At 47.1% G+C, this 17,370-nt stretch overlaps 1 protein-coding gene across 1 annotated transcript in view; it reads left to right on the top strand.

Annotated features, from left to right (window-relative positions):
• LOC115442227 (mitogen-activated protein kinase kinase kinase 4) overlaps window positions 1-16,359 on the top strand; it is a 65,909-nt gene extending 49,550 nt beyond the window's left edge. The window contains exons 23-41 of the mRNA XM_037441171.1: window positions 246-405; window positions 886-1,056; window positions 1,519-1,655; window positions 5,553-5,651; window positions 5,757-5,931; window positions 6,473-6,634; window positions 7,703-7,867; window positions 8,470-8,637; window positions 9,171-9,373; window positions 9,849-9,930; window positions 10,366-10,479; window positions 10,647-10,749; window positions 11,364-11,548; window positions 11,869-12,036; window positions 12,115-12,280; window positions 14,318-14,440; window positions 15,006-15,103; window positions 15,414-15,590; window positions 16,187-16,359. Coding sequence (XP_037297068.1) covers window positions 246-405; window positions 886-1,056; window positions 1,519-1,655; window positions 5,553-5,651; window positions 5,757-5,931; window positions 6,473-6,634; window positions 7,703-7,867; window positions 8,470-8,637; window positions 9,171-9,373; window positions 9,849-9,930; window positions 10,366-10,479; window positions 10,647-10,749; window positions 11,364-11,548; window positions 11,869-12,036; window positions 12,115-12,280; window positions 14,318-14,440; window positions 15,006-15,103; window positions 15,414-15,590; window positions 16,187-16,237 — 2,707 coding nt within the window. The 3' untranslated portion in view covers window positions 16,238-16,359. The remainder of the gene's footprint in view (window positions 1-245; window positions 406-885; window positions 1,057-1,518; window positions 1,656-5,552; window positions 5,652-5,756; window positions 5,932-6,472; window positions 6,635-7,702; window positions 7,868-8,469; window positions 8,638-9,170; window positions 9,374-9,848; window positions 9,931-10,365; window positions 10,480-10,646; window positions 10,750-11,363; window positions 11,549-11,868; window positions 12,037-12,114; window positions 12,281-14,317; window positions 14,441-15,005; window positions 15,104-15,413; window positions 15,591-16,186) is intronic.
• Window positions 16,360-17,370: the final 1,011 nt, after the last annotated feature.

The following is a 17,370-nucleotide window of genomic DNA, read 5'->3' as shown; positions in this document are numbered from 1 at the left end:
AATATAACATCGTACATTGGCATACCTAGATGCTACATAATATGTTTGAAGACACCAATAAACACATATTTTATTTTTTATCGTTAATTATAACGATATCAAATTAATCGATTACTAGTTTGTCTTTGGTCTAAGTCTCAATAAAAGTAATCAATATTTTGCATCAAATGATCCGCCTTCCCGATATCTATCTCCTGCTAGAAAAAAAGAAATTTATTGATTTTTCATTTCTATTTTGTTCTAAGGTATGGGTGCTGGTCCAAAGAACACATTGCCATGAGGTTGCCGTCCTATCGATCTCACTTTCTGCTGCTGAGCAGCATCTGCATGGAGGCCGTCCACGACTACCTTTCATTTAGGCTGGAAACGCGGCCGGAGAATCCGTCCTGTTTAACTGTTAAACAGGTATGTATTGCTCCAGTAACTATATTGTATTTTTTCGTGTATCGATATTTCTCTCTAACAATAATACTGATAAGCGATAGGAGCACCAAGGAGTGGGAGTATAAGGTACAGAGAGAAAAATAACGAGATAAGTTCATTAATTACTTACTCTTTCGTGCTCGTACTAAAATTAATATCGTCGCACTTTTTATCTAATTTTGATGTTGTTGTCACGCAAGGGTTTAATTTTAAATTATTGTCTATTATAAATAATAACCGATCGTATAAAACAGGTTTATATGATTTCTTATGTTTACGCGAATGTTAGACATTGAAATTAAACTAATTTTCCGGATTCTATCGCGGGGGGGTCCCCCCATGATCATGAAGGCTGCAAAGTCTTCGAAACGTCGGGAGAAAAATAAAAAACAAAAAACCGCGATAGAATCCGGAAAATTAGTTTAATTTCAAGGTTTATATGACTTACGTAAATGTGTGCAGTTGATCCACGAGCTGAAGGAGGGTCTGGACATCTCGTCGGACATGCGGCTGGAGTGGGTGCGCAACGTGGAGGCCAGCGTGGCCGACGCGCGCGCGCTGCAGCCGCGCCACGTGCGCCATCTGCGCACGCTGCTCAGCATTTTCGACCACACCGCCGGCGACGTGCTCAAGGTCCGTTCGTAGGGACTGACGGGGCGACTAACGGGGCGCAAGCACAGGGCCTCGCGCTTTGAAGGGCCTGATGTTGTAAGGCGGCTAAAAAAATAATTCAGCTCTCCTTGGAGAACAGTTTGCTAATAATAGGACATATTTTGTATGCGCCCACATAGTGACAATTGTACTCAAGGTGTTAAAACCCGCTATAGTGGCCCTCGTCAGTATGGTGCGTCCCGGGATCAACCTGTATATATCCGGTACAAACAGGCCGAAATAATTGTGTACGAAATACTTGCTATATCATGCGATTATTATAGCAACAATTCTAGTAGAGGAAAACTATTGGAAATTATTAATTTACCAGTGCGGAGTTTTTACTTACATGATGTATTGGGCGGGTGTGTAATTAAATGTAATACATACGCTATATCAATTCGTCATCTTCTATAGTAGTCGATGTATCGGTTTTGTGTGCAGCAATACCTGTCGTACCTGCGGATGATGTCGGAGACGGAGCAGCTGGCGCGGTCGTGGCTGCAGGCGGAGTGGGAGTTCACGGCGCGCCTGGCGCAGCGCACGTGCAGCGCCGCCAGCCTCGCGCCGCAAGCCTTCACGTATGTACGCACTACGCACTACGCACTACCTGTCGTACCTGCGGGTGATGTCGGAGACGGAGCAGCTGGCGCGGTCGTGGCTGCAGGCGGAGTGGGAGTTCACGGCGCGCCTGGCGCAGCGCACGTGCAGCGCCGCCAGCCTCGCGCCGCAAGCCTTCACGTATGTACGCACTACGCACTACGCACTACCTGTCGTACCTGCGGGTGATGTCGGAGACGGAGCAGCTGGCGCGGTCGTGGCTGCAGGCGGAGTGGGAGTTCACGGCGCGCCTGGCGCAGCGCACGTGCAGCGCCGCCAGCCTCGCGCCGCAAGCCTTCACGTATGTACGCACTACGCACTACGCACTACCTGTCGTACCTGCGGGTGATGTCGGAGACGGAGCAGCTGGCGCGGTCGTGGCTGCAGGCGGAGTGGGAGTTCACGGCGCGCCTGGCGCAGCGCACGTGCAGCGCCGCCAGCCTCGCGCCGCAAGCCTTCACGTATGTACGCACTACGCACTACGCACTACCTGTCGTACCTGCGGGTGATGTCGGAGACGGAGCAGCTGGCGCGGTCGTGGCTGCAGGCGGAGTGGGAGTTCACGGCGCGCCTGGCGCAGCGCACGTGCAGCGCCGCCAGCCTCGCGCCGCAAGCCTTCACGTATGTACGCACTACGCACTACGCACTACCTGTCGTACCTGCGGGTGATGTCGGAGACGGAGCAGCTGGCGCGGTCGTGGCTGCAGGCGGAGTGGGAGTTCACGGCGCGCCTGGCGCAGCGCACGTGCAGCGCCGCCAGCCTCGCGCCGCAAGCCTTCACGTATGTACGCACTACGCACTACGCACTACCTGTCGTACCTGCGGGTGATGTCGGAGACGGAGCAGCTGGCGCGGTCGTGGCTGCAGGCGGAGTGGGAGTTCACGGCGCGCCTGGCGCAGCGCACGTGCAGCGCCGCCAGCCTCGCGCCGCAAGCCTTCACGTATGTACGCACTACGCACTACGCACTACCTGTCGTACCTGCGGGTGATGTCGGAGACGGAGCAGCTGGCGCGGTCGTGGCTGCAGGCGGAGTGGGAGTTCACGGCGCGCCTGGCGCAGCGCACGTGCAGCGCCGCCAGCCTCGCGCCGCAAGCCTTCACGTATGTACGCACTACGCACTACGCACTACCTGTCGTACCTGCGGGTGATGTCGGAGACGGAGCAGCTGGCGCGGTCGTGGCTGCAGGCGGAGTGGGAGTTCACGGCGCGCCTGGCGCAGCGCACGTGCAGCGCCGCCAGCCTCGCGCCGCAAGCCTTCACGTATGTACGCACTACGCACTACGCACTACCTGTCGTACCTGCGGGTGATGTCGGAGACGGAGCAGCTGGCGCGGTCGTGGCTGCAGGCGGAGTGGGAGTTCACGGCGCGCCTGGCGCAGCGCACGTGCAGCGCCGCCAGCCTCGCGCCGCAAGCCTTCACGTATGTACGCACTACGCACTACGCACTACGCACTACCTGTCGTACCTGCGGGTGATGTCGGAGACGGAGCAGCTGGCGCGGTCGTGGCTGCAGGCGGAGTGGGAGTTCACGGCGCGCCTGGCGCAGCGCACGTGCAGCGCCGCCAGCCTCGCGCCGCAAGCCTTCACGTATGTACGCACTACGCACTACGCACTACCTGTCGTACCTGCGGGTGATGTCGGAGACGGAGCAGCTGGCGCGGTCGTGGCTGCAGGCGGAGTGGGAGTTCACGGCGCGCCTGGCGCAGCGCACGTGCAGCGCCGCCAGCCTCGCGCCGCAAGCCTTCACGTATGTACGCACTACGCACTACGCACTACCTGTCGTACCTGCGGGTGATGTCGGAGACGGAGCAGCTGGCGCGGTCGTGGCTGCAGGCGGAGTGGGAGTTCACGGCGCGCCTGGCGCAGCGCACGTGCAGCGCCGCCAGCCTCGCGCCGCAAGCCTTCACGTATGTACGCACTACGCACTACGCACTACCTGTCGTACCTGCGGGTGATGTCGGAGACGGAGCAGCTGGCGCGGTCGTGGCTGCAGGCGGAGTGGGAGTTCACGGCGCGCCTGGCGCAGCGCACGTGCAGCGCCGCCAGCCTCGCGCCGCAAGCCTTCACGTATGTACGCACTACGCACTACGCACTACCTGTCGTACCTGCGGGTGATGTCGGAGACGGAGCAGCTGGCGCGGTCGTGGCTGCAGGCGGAGTGGGAGTTCACGGCGCGCCTGGCGCAGCGCACGTGCAGCGCCGCCAGCCTCGCGCCGCAAGCCTTCACGTATGTACGCACTACGCACTACGCACTACGCACTACCTGTCGTACCTGCGGGTGATGTCGGAGACGGAGCAGCTGGCGCGGTCGTGGCTGCAGGCGGAGTGGGAGTTCACGGCGCGCCTGGCGCAGCGCACGTGCAGCGCCGCCAGCCTCGCGCCGCAAGCCTTCACGTATGTACGCACTACGCACTACGCACTACCTGTCGTACCTGCGGGTGATGTCGGAGACGGAGCAGCTGGCGCGGTCGTGGCTGCAGGCGGAGTGGGAGTTCACGGCGCGCCTGGCGCAGCGCACGTGCAGCGCCGCCAGCCTCGCGCCGCAAGCCTTCACGTATGTACGCACTACGCACTACGCACTACCTGTCGTACCTGCGGGTGATGTCGGAGACGGAGCAGCTGGCGCGGTCGTGGCTGCAGGCGGAGTGGGAGTTCACGGCGCGCCTGGCGCAGCGCACGTGCAGCGCCGCCAGCCTCGCGCCGCAAGCCTTCACGTATGTACGCACTACGCACTACGCACTACCTGTCGTACCTGCGGGTGATGTCGGAGACGGAGCAGCTGGCGCGGTCGTGGCTGCAGGCGGAGTGGGAGTTCACGGCGCGCCTGGCGCAGCGCACGTGCAGCGCCGCCAGCCTCGCGCCGCAAGCCTTCACGTATGTACGCACTACGCACTACGCACTACCTGTCGTACCTGCGGGTGATGTCGGAGACGGAGCAGCTGGCGCGGTCGTGGCTGCAGGCGGAGTGGGAGTTCACGGCGCGCCTGGCGCAGCGCACGTGCAGCGCCGCCAGCCTCGCGCCGCAAGCCTTCACGTATGTACGGCACTACGCACTACGCACTACCTGTCGTACCTGCGGGTGATGTCGGAGACGGAGCAGCTGGCGCGGTCGTGGCTGCAGGCGGAGTGGGAGTTCACGGCGCGCCTGGCGCAGCGCACGTGCAGCGCCGCCAGCCTCGCGCCGCAAGCCTTCACGTATGTACGCACTACGCACTACGCACTACGCACTACCTGTCGTACCTGCGGGTGATGTCGGAGACGGAGCAGCTGGCGCGGTCATACGCGCGCTACAGCTACCACTGGCAACACATGCATATGCACTAACGGCAATACTTCAACTCCTGCAAGCTTTACAGAGGTCCGCTAGCTGTGACTCTTTACACGGTTCAAATCGATTACGAAAGATAACTTGTGCAAAATTTCTTGCTAGTGTAAAGTCCGTTTATTATTGTAAATGTAACAGGCCTTGTATTTGTGACCAAAATTGCTGGTCGTTCTTGCCGCCTTGGACCTTGACTCCAAAACCTCCTCTTGTCCCTACATATCCCACACCCTTCCTTGGTTTATTCCTACATCCATTGATGTCCTTATCGTTGTCCCGTCGCCCACCTTTGCTTCATAATCTTACATGACATTCATGCTTATAAATACAAAACTACGTTTGTTCGACTTTCAAGGCTAAACTTTTAAATCGTTTTCATTAAATGTAATAAGCTTGAACCACAGTACAGGATGTAGGCTACTTTTTGTCCTGAAAAAGAATATAGGATGAATTCAACCTGGCAAAAGTTTATCATACGGGTAGAGCATGTCAATGATAAATTCAAATCTATAATGTGCGTGTTTATTAATAGCAGTTTTTACTGTTTTGTAACAGGGACATAGCGTGTAACCAGCTCAACAGGGTACACAAATCACTCCAAAAAAAATTCGAAGAGTTATTGGACGTTGAGAGCGTGGAGGCCGACAGCACCAGGTGAGTCGTCATGATTAGTCAAAAAGTGGTCCCCACCACGTGTTCTTGGCTGACATGAGCTATACCGTGTCGTGATGCTTTACTCGAGCCCAGTGTCTGTGTCAGCAGACACACGGTGTTCGCGGCGTGCCGGCTGGCGCAGAGCATCTACGCGGGCGAGCGCGAGGCGGCGCTGCAGGCGGCGCAGTGGGCGCGCGCGCTCGCCGCCCGCCTCGCGCGCCTCGCCGCGCACGCGCCACACGCCCCGCACGCACACCTCGCCATGAGGCAACAGATCTTCGTGAGTACAGACTAACAGCTCCACATCACACGGCTACCTCGACACGTGTAAAGAGTTAACAACTATTTCCTTGTTCCAAACTAGCGACCCGCCCCGGCTCCGCACGGGTGCAATGCTGATACTAAATACACTACAGAAAAACTGTGAACGTTGTATATAAAAACATAGCGGCCCGCTCTGGCTTCGCACTGGTATAACATAACAAAATAACAGTATTTCTCCACTATTTAATGTATGTTATTACACATATAAACCTTCCTCTTGAATCACTCTATCTATTAAAAAAAACGCAATCAAAATCCGTGGCATAGTTTTAAAGATTTAAGCATACAAACGGACATAGGGACAGAGAAAGCGACTTTGTTTTATACTATGTAGTGATTCAAATGGTAGAATATAAATGTTGCGCAAGTGATCGCGCGCTCCGAGCGAGCCGCGTTAATGTTGTCGCGGCACAACAAAACCAACTTTATGGTTACATGTATAAATAATGAACTTAATATAATCATAATAAATAATAAAAAAAAAATCTTGTTAACAGGAGAGCCTGATGACAGTTCGTGACTTCGTAGTAAAGAACGTGCACGAGATCCTGAAGAAAAGCGACGCGCCCGTGACGGACGAATACTTCAAAGAGTTGGACGAGAGCGTCAGCGGGCGCGTGCGCGAGCTGCTGCTGCAGGTGTTCAAGGTCGGCTTCGAGGTGAGAACGACAAACACACATACTCGTGTCATTTTTAGGTTTACGTCGAGGAGTGAATGAAGGTGATCGATGACTCTAGAGGTTTGCGAAAGGTGGCCGATTTGGTTTTTATTTCTTTGTCATTAGAGGTAAGATTCTACATCCCAAATGTGCGTAGGTAAGAGTATCTATGACAATACTGCAGTACCGTATTGTCGTTAAGCGTAACATAACAGTGAAACCTGCATTCAAATCAGCTTGTATGAAGTGATATTTTTTATTATATGCTAAAATATTTATTTTCATCTTTTTGAATTAGTAGTTATTTTTAAAACATAATGTAAAATGCTATTATGTGGATTAGCAAAGAAAATACCCTGGATTCTTGAGCATCAACGCGATGGCAATCGATTATAATTTTACCTTCCAATGAAACTCAAAATCGGATAAAAAAAATACATTTAATCAATGAATCAAAAAAACAACAAGAGAATTATTAGTCGTTCGCGAGTCCGTGCCCGAGAGTATGTTGTTATCGGCTAAGTTCGCGAGTCGCGCCCACCGACGCCTCCCGCGACGGACGATCAAAGGGGTAGCGACGCGGAGGATGTGTGTAACAACTCACGTGCGCCATTTTGAAAGCCTCTGCTGCCAAAACTCGCGCGCTACACATATAATTTTTTTGTTGGTGTAGGTACTAGGTTATACTAATATTCTGCGTCCTTTTATGTACTTTCTTTATTAATAGCATGATTTTCGTTTTCATTGATTTTACTATTATAATTTAATTATCTATTATGTTTTCCAACATCCAGCGTGCTGTGTCAATGTAAAGTCATTGTACAAAGTTTCATACACCATCGTAACACCTATTTCCTAGGTTCCGATATTTGTCACATTTTGATGTGTTATCATCGATAAATCAAAAATAGGAATGAGGTTTCAAGTAAAAAAATATTATACAACATATGGGAAGCATCTATTGCAAGTAACCGCACAGCAACTAACAGCCGCTTCCGCACGCTGGCCGCATGTTAACCGCACGCTGGCCGCACGCCGGCCGCACGCTGACCGCACGTTGTCTTGCAGCTGGACAAAGAGCTGTACAAGTATGTGCGCGCGCCGTTCAGTGCGTACGAGGAGCGCGAGTCGCGGCGGCGCCGGCCCGCGTCGCTGCAGCCGCCGCGCCCGCCGCCCGTGTCGCGCCGCCGCCGCCCCGACACCGTGCTGCTGCACGAATCCTTCAACCCCATGGTACCCGCCCCGGGCCCCGGGCCCCGAGGCCTCGGTCCGTCTGCTGCGTTGGCTTTGGGTCTTGGTCTTGCTCGCTTCTGTCGTGTGTCTTGTGTGTTACGGTTTGCGTTACAAATACTTGCCTTACTAATACACGTTGTATAGGTCATAGCTGTTCAGTATTTTGTCTTATTGTATTGATTAACATCCGTCAGAGGAAACGAGACAAAACATACAGTAACTATTACAGACGTATACAGCGGTTACTAGAAAGGTCCTTGTAGGTTGTACCGTCTGTTTGTAATCTGTGTTTTTGCAAATATATATAGATTTAGGTATGGGTTCGATAGTGTGATTATAAATGCTTCATGTGAAATAAAATTAATAAATGATACAAAACTGATGATGATATAAATATTGGGTACATATCTTGTAACAAAATGGGTGGAAACTACTACAAACAAGTTAATACACCAGTCTCGTCCCGTGTACACTGCACTTTATTACTTCAGATGCAGTGTAGTCCCATTACAGTGGTAAGAGAATATATCTGGGCTTTACCATCGGCAGACAAATCCTTCTGTGATCTCCACACTAAAATCTGCTTACAATCCTATGTGTAGATCCACAAAGAGCTGCAGAGGTTCGTGAACGACGCACCTCTCAGCCGACCCTCGGTGACCACCAACGCCACTCGTAGCCACTGGGCCAAGCTCATTCGGTCAGAGAGCGTGGTGGAGGAGAATGAAGTCAATGTATTCGACGCACTCAATAACTTCGGAGAAAATCAGGTGAAAGAGACTTATTACATAGTATAAGTTGATAAACTGACGATTGGATTATTTAATGATTAGTGATATCAATTGCTTATATCCACTATCAAAAATCATGAATGCAATACAATTAACAACATTAATTTACTAGAAAGGAATAAGGTTTGGGGTTGGGACTATAATATTTAAGGTTCTAGATATTCCACTTGTCATCTAAAATTCCACAACAAAGTTGTCATTTCATATTAGATTGTTATATTGTCAGTACATTAGTTAACGCGATCCTTTTATGCTGTAGAGTCCTTAGTACCTACATGTTTACATACTGCGACATAGCTAGTAGTAGTAGTAGAAGCTAATTCAGACCACACCTTTAACCCTGATGGGATACGCAGTGGTGCAAACCAGGCACCGGGTTTTCGCTATGTGTTGCGTTCCATAATGCGATAAGGAAGGAGCCTATCGCCATTTCGTGCACAAATTTCAGTCTCCGGCTTGATACTGAGCAGAAGCAGTTTAAAATTAAAATTAAAAAGCTGCTGTACTTCCAGACTCAGTCCCGCATAGAGGCGCTGCTGGTGGGCGTGCGCGCGCCCGCGCCGGCCGACTCCCACGCGAGCGCCGGCGACGCGCGCGTGTCGGGCGAGGAGCGGCAGTGGGCGGCGCGGGTGGCGCGCGCCGTCATCGAGTTCGCGCGCTGTTGGATGGACTTCGTGGTGCGGCGCTGCGACCGGGGCAGGGGCACGCGGCCCAGGTCCGTACCGCCACACATATCCGCCCTCACAGCGACCACCGTATGTACGGTGACACCCGCCATAGTAGCTCACACACGTATCGCGTTCTGGGATCAGTGGTTCTCTGAACCCCAGATACAGTGACTGTCCGCTTATCATCAAGTACAGTGAAGTAACTGGCGTGTCCGTATAAAAAAATAAATAAATTAATTCAGTTACCAAATATTCCAATAAATGATGTACTGACTGTCACGTAGCATTACATCAAATTTACACGAGGCAAGAGCTCAATATCCCCGTATATTTGTATGCCTCGTGTAAAACACCTCATGAATGAGAGAAAATCTTAACAAATCTCTTTAGGCCGCGATGTATGAATTGCTACTAGAAATGTACGAAACACAACCTCTTGACTTACATATTTTTTTATAAAATATTAACATGGTTAATAGGCCCAGAGCTGTACCATTCATTTCTCATGTTATGTTATTTTAGATGGGCGAGTCAAGGCCTAGAGTTCCTAACGTTGGCCTGCGACCCCTGCAACACTAAGCATCTAAGCGAAGAGGAATTTAAGGTTAATTACATTTTTAGATGTCTACCTCAATATTGTCCTCATTTATTTTATTGATATTGAATTTTAATTTTTTTTTAATTAATTTTTCATGAAACCATTACACATTGTTATTTTTGCTTTCCAATAAGCTTTCAAATAGTGTAGTATTATGTTAAATGTAGATATCGAATGTCTATGATAATATTAACCCTGTATTATATACTGTCGCCCTGCTGGGCACGAGCCTCCTCTACTACTGAGATGGATTAGGTCTTAGTCCACCACGCTGGCCTAGTGAACATTGTAAGTCCTATAGAGAACTTCTCAGGTATGCAGGTTTCCTCACGATGTTTCATGTGATCATCATTCTCTCACACTCACTCACTACAATACCTCCTTACCAGCCTACCATTTAAGCCTCCTTTCATGTAGTATTAACTCTGGTATTTATTCCAGGAATTAAAACAGCTGATGGACGGATGCATCTCCCACGTGATTGGGTCGAGACCTCCGCCCGCCAAATCTCCAGAAGGACCAGCACCTTCGCCACGACCTCGACACCGTCTACATGTAAGGGGTTCAAAGTTCAATTATTTCAATAATTGAAGCAAAATTTTAATCGATATTAGATTTCTTTATTTATTAATTCACTTACATTAATAGTTAAACTAAATATCGATATATTCCAACCCTAGACTACCCTTAGATTTTGTATATATAAGATATTGAACTTACAGAGTCCCCTGCCATCGTCCTCGTCACTTAAAGACGTGAGTACGCCCCCAACACCGCCTGGAGAACGGGAACCTTCGCTCGTCTTCCTAGAGAGAGATCCGTCCTGTAAGTATTTATATTATATACCATATGCTTCTCGGCACGTCGCACGCTCTAGGGGAAGCTCATGTTCAGCAGTGGACAGTTATAGGCTGATGAGGATGCTTCTCGCGGCTTCACTAGTGTGAAATCGTATTGCTACAAAAGTCCGTACAAAACTAAAACCGCTATCTGTTCAGAAAATCGAGTAAATTACCGAGATAATAATAGCCTATGTATTAATCCAGGAGATGGTCTACCCGTGTCGTTCATTCAAATTTGTATAGTTATTTATGCGTTTACTTGTAACAAACACAAACATTTTCAAAAACATTCGCACTCATGATATTAGTAAGATGATAACTAAGTCATGGCTCGTTTGTTCAGTAAGAATGGAAGAACTATGTATCGAATTGTTCTGATTTACTTTCCCTGTTGAAGACTGCGACGATAGTATACATCATAAAAAAATGCGAAGAGGGAACGGAATAGTTTTCGTTCTTCGGTATTAGTAGAACTTTACTGCAATTACCAATGTCGGGAAGTGGGAAATAAACTCATTTTTAATTGCCACGAAAAAATAATATTTTTCGTAATCATTATTATACAGATGTGAATCTACTTGTATGTATTTGTTGTAGCGTACCAGCGTCGCGTGTTGTCGGCCGTGACGCGTATAGAGCAGCGCCGCGAGCGGCAACTAGTCGAGAACAAGCGCGTGGGCCGCGTGCTGGAGCCCGCCGTCACTCCCTACGAGCCCAAACTCAGGCAGCTCACCTTCAAGTGGCAGCGTGGGCTCAAAATCGGTGCTGGAGCCTTTGGCAAGGTATAGTGTTATTAATATGACTGGGATATACGAAGTTGATGATGCGAAGCACAGCTCAATTGCATTGACGATTATTTTATTGTGGAAATTTATGGACGATAGTGTCGATAAGTATTAAGTTGCTAACTTGTTAACCTGTTATTCTATAAATGAACATTGAACTTCGTCTACTTTCTACGTCATGTCCTACTGATTGTATAATGTGCAAATAGTGTTATAATCTTGTTTGTGTTGTTGCTATTATTTATGCACAGGCGTTTACCAATTTATTGTGTTCGATTCGATAAACAGTTAGTAAAGTGTTACGTTGCGCGTGTCAGGTATACACGGTGGTGAACACGGAGAGCGGCCAGCTGCTCGCGATGAAGGAGCTGAGCGTGGGCGCGGGCGACCGGCGAGCGCTGCAGCGCGCCGCCAACGAGCTGCGCGTGCTCGAGGGCGTCGTGCACCCGCACCTCGTGCGCTACTACGGCTGCGAGCTGCACCGGGTGCGTGTGCGCGTGTGTGTGTGTGTGTGTGTGTGGCGCTGTAGACACGACTGACGCGTGCGCTGTGCTGGTGTGCAGGAGGAGCTGCTGCTGTTCATGGAGCTGTGCGTGGAGGGCTCGCTGGAGGCGCTGGTGTGCGCGTCGGGCGCGCTGCCGGAGCCGGCGGCGCGGCGCTACACCAAGCAGCTCGTGTCGGCGCTGCACGCGCTGCACGCGCGCAACATCGCGCACCGGGACGTCAAGAGTATGGACAAACGTCTTCCACGCTCACTTTACTAATTAATGCACTCGTTCTTATTTATATTACGTTATCGGTATAGGTAAAGTCTGGTGCCAAATTTCGTAATACATTTATGAAATCGATAAAGTAACATCGATAAAATGATTGCACTAAATTGTTACGTCAATATTTCTAACATTTCCCGGAGCATACACGTAAATTGTATACCTACTCATGAATCGTATTTACTACAAATGCAAACATTATAATATTTTACTGCACTAGACGAATCTTATTCCTATTTTGATAATTAATATTATCGTATTTTTTACTAGCTTTTGCCCGCGGCTCCGCCCGCGTTATAAAGTTTTCAGACTAAAGTTTTCCGTTATAAAAGTAGTAGTTTCCCGGGAGCCTATGTTCTTCCCGGGGTCTCAGACTGTCTCCATACCAAATTTCATCTTAATACGTTGGGTAGTTTTTGAGTTTAACACGTTCAGGTAGACAGATGCAGCGGGGGACTTTTGTTTTTATAATATGTTTTTTAGAACATTTTAAGTGGAACAATCCCGTCATACATCATTGTTGCATAATTTTAACCGTTTACGCAGCGAAGGCAATGGAAGCTCTCAAAACTAATAATTTTCCCCGTTTTTGCAACATGTTTCATTACTGCTTCGCTCCTATTGGTCATAACGTGATGATATATAGCCTATAGCACTCCAGAAACAAAGGGCTATCCAACACAAAAGATTTTTTCAGTTCAAACCGGTAGTTCCTGAGATTAGCCATTACTGCTCCGGCTCCTATAGGTCATAGCGTGATGATATATAGCCTATAGCGGTCCACAAATAAAGGGCTATCCAACACAAAACGAATTTTTCAGTTGAAACTGTTAGTTCCTGAGATTAGCTATTACTGCTCCGCTCCTATTGGTCATAGCGTGATGATATATAACTTTGAGCACTCCACAAATAAGGGACCATTCAACACAAAAGATTTTTTCAGTTCGAATCGGTAGTTCCTGAGATTAGCCATTACTGCTCCACTCCTATTGGGTATAGCGTGATGATATATAGCCTATAGCACTCCACGAACAAAGGGCTATCCAACGCAAAAAGATTTTTTCAGTTTGGACCGGTAGTTCCTGAGATTAGCCATTACTGCTCCGCTCCTATTGGGTATAGCGTGATGATATATAGGCTATAGCACTCCACGAACCAAGGGCTATCCAACGCAAAAAGATTTTTTCAGTTTGGACCGGTAGTTCCTGAGATTAGCCATTACTGCTCCGCTCCTATTGGGTATAGCGTGATGATATATAGCCTATAGCACTCCACGAACAAAGGGCTATCCAATGCAAAAAGAATTTTTCGGATTGGACCGGTAGTTCCTGAGATTAGCGCGTTCAAACAAACAAACAAACAAACTCTTCAGCTTTATATAATAGTATAGAAGTATAGATTAACAACTGAAGTTAGCTAAAATTGAGTTTCTCGAAGCCGACCACTATTTATGTACTATGTATTTTGAGACTATGCAATTTTGTCGCGTTCGCGATTCACTTTCACTTTTGTTGAGTTTCAGAACGCGATATTAGATCCTCCAACGCGCACGCGAATTTGAACTTTATGCAGCGGTAATAAATTACAAATTGACTCTCCATTTTATTTAGAAAACGTTTGTATGGGAAATAGAAAAATGCTGTTTTGAGGATTTTCCCGGCAATTTTTCGAATTTTTCTCACCTTTTAAATCTTCCCTAGACCTCCACGAATAATTCAAGACCAAGATAAGATAAATCCGTTCAGCCGTTCTCGAGTTTTAGCGAGACTAACGAACAGCAATTCATTTTTATATATATAGATTTTATTAAGCATAAATTCACGATTTCTTTTATTTAACGATGCGGATCACGTCTGACAATAATAATAATTACGCATCCTTTAACAATCAGTCCAAGTAATTAATATTGTAGCAACCTAAAAAGTAAAATGCTAAATACCTAATACTACCATCTTTACACCACCCTACCTAACCACTACTCCTTCCACTCTCATAGGCGGCAACATCTTCCTCACGAACGACGGACACTGCCTCAAGCTGGGTGACTTCGGATGCGCCGTCAAAATCCGCGCCAACACCACCGCGCCGCACGAACTACAAGGATTCGTCGGCACGCAAGGTACCAATGTCATAAATAGATAAACGAGCAAGCAAAAAAATCGCAAAGAATAATAAGTTAAGATTGATCCCCGGGAGTATCTGATTAACTGACTGACTGAAGAATTGACTGATGGACTGATTACCACTACTTTACTGATTTACTAATTGAATAATTGAAGAATAATTACATGGACAGACTGATAAAAGAATTGACTAACTGACATTAACGAATTAATAAATTCATTAATCACCGGATGCTCGGACTAAACGATTTGCTGCCTTTTTTAATTAACGATGACAATCGCTTTTTTCGATCAATCTCACAAATAGACCAATCAGAACAAAGTTTTATTTGGCGTGCTTATAAATGAGTCATTTTGATTGATTCATTATCAGGATCAGATTGAAGATTGAGATTGAGATAGGGATCGTTAATTGAAAACTGCTGTTAATGATATGAATCGAAAGATTAACTGATATTGATTAATCTGTTGGGAAATTTACTCTTAATAATAATTAATCTTAAATGCAGAATTGTAGAATTTTTTTTTTGGAATGAATGCAATTTGTCATAATGTTTGCAGCGTACATGGCGCCGGAGGTGTTCATGAAGAACAGTCACGGACGCGCCGCCGACATCTGGTCGCTCGGATGTGTCGTCACTGAGATGGCTTCCGGAAAGGTAAACCCTCAATTTTACTGTCATTTGTTAACCAGAATGGTCTTAGTCACCTCATCAAATTCCCTAATTTTGTATGAAACAGATCGATCCTATAGGAAACAGGATCGTTTAAAAGTGTGAATGCAAGCCAAAGTTATTTTATGATAATAATTATAGAAGGCCTCTAAAGAATATGGTCTATGTTTATAGCAGCCTCTCAATCTCACATCAGGGCTATCTCATAAATCCGAGACTAAGCCCTATATAATACAAGACTTGATAATACATATATTTATAAAACATAAAAGTAATGCCCTACAATTGTCCACAGCGCCCATTCCCGGAGTACGACAACTACCAGATAATGTTCAAGGTGGGCATGGGAGGACGGCCCGAGATACCCGACACGCTCTCCGAGGAGGGACAGCAGTTCTGCGAGAGTTGTCTCACGCACGAGTCCGACCAGCGGCCCACCGCTGCCGCTTTGAGTCTTCACTCATTCCTAATGGTATGTTGATGCTTTATACAACTGAAGAACGATACGAATAAGTTAGTTCAATACACACACGCATGCACGTACGCACGCACGTACACACGCACGCACACACGCACGCACGCACACCTTTTATCTCCAAAGGGATAGGTGGAAACGCAACTGATGCACATTCCGCCGTGTGTATTCCGTATGTGATATAGGGCGAGCCTATCGTCATATCGGACCATATTCCATACTCCGAGCTGATACTGAATAGAAAACCAAATATCACTGCCTGAACCGGAGATCGAACCTGAAACCTCGGTACTGCAGTGGTTCCTTAATGAATACATTTTTTTTAATCATCCACAACAAATTGACTCCACTGCACCTGAAGGTAAGTGAACTAGCGCCGACACAGAGTACCTCTCTTCTCATCAACTCGTACCTCTAGATGATTCCTCACCAGTCAACATAATTATGCTAGCCTATTCCAAACCAAATGATCACACACAAGATGATCTGGATAACTCTATGTACCTAGACTATAATTAGTACCTTGTGTACGTTGGTCACTATCCACGCTGGTAGAAACACCACTATGATTGTGATAATATTTTATTTTCCAGGTAAAGTCGGACGACGACTGCCAGTGCGACCCGGGACACCTGATCTCGTAACGCGTAGCGCCGCAATTACATGTTAATATAATGTAATTAATATTTATCGACGCTTCAATATTTAATATGCAACTATGAAATGGCAATGTATCTAGGTGCAATCAATAAATATTTTTGTTTTATCTTTGGCTTTTGATTCATTGATTTTAATGATTTTTATTTGTTGTAAAGATTTTTTTTTACCTTACTATACGTTTGTTAGCCTGGCAAGGCGGTTTATACAAACACACCGGACTTTCGGGTGACCGCTTTAGGCTATCATAAGTCATGAAAATTAAGCGGTTATGCTGAAAGCATCCCTGTAACGGGCTACGAACTTCGGCTCAACACAGCCACTAAAAAAGAATGAGACATCAACGATTATGGATGCGCGCTAATTTGGAAAATTTTCAATTATGTGTGCGTAATACATGATGAGAAATTCTCTATAGTAATTTTGAGGGTTTGTGAAGTCTACCAATCCGCACTAGGCCAGCGTGGTGGACTAAGGCTCAATACAGTAGAGGGAGCGTATGCACAGCAGTGGGACAGTACATAATATAGTGTGATATTATTATTTATAATTAAACGCAGCATATGGTATATCTAAATTACTGTCTGTAAAATATTTTTTGTCAGCAGAATTGTGTTTTGGCTGAGGTAAATAAAAAACACTTTTCACCATTAATATTTATTGAGAGAGTAAACACAGAATTGACACCGATGCGTAACTCTACTTGATATGTTTTCGTTACATACAGTCATGCGCAATGCGCTGGGAAACAGTCATAAACCAAAAAAATATATATTCTGGATTATTTCACCCTCGAACCAATCATTGCAGATATTTACTAGTGTTCTTAACATTTTAAGTAGGTCTTCATGGTCGAAAAAACGTCACATCGAGGTCTCTCGACTTACAGAATACGTGAGTAAAACCGTTTTGCTATCTAGTACTTTAATATGACTCGTGTAAATTTAAATAATATTATTTTAATGCAATTTACATTGAAAACATGGTGAATAATAGAATACTGTTATATTGTTTCGTTTCTAATGGTTTAATTTTCTGTTTCCCGTATATTGCTTAAATAACAATATTAATTAGTAACAGCATCTACTTTCTACTCAAGGAATATTATAGACAATTAACA

The sequence above is a fragment of the Manduca sexta genome, chromosome 21 (assembly GCF_014839805.1).
Source record: "Manduca sexta isolate Smith_Timp_Sample1 chromosome 21, JHU_Msex_v1.0, whole genome shotgun sequence".
Lineage (NCBI taxonomy): Eukaryota > Metazoa > Arthropoda > Insecta > Lepidoptera > Sphingidae > Manduca > Manduca sexta.
The sequence above is the reverse complement of the archived record's forward strand: the minus strand, read 5'-3'. Positions and strand labels throughout refer to the sequence as shown.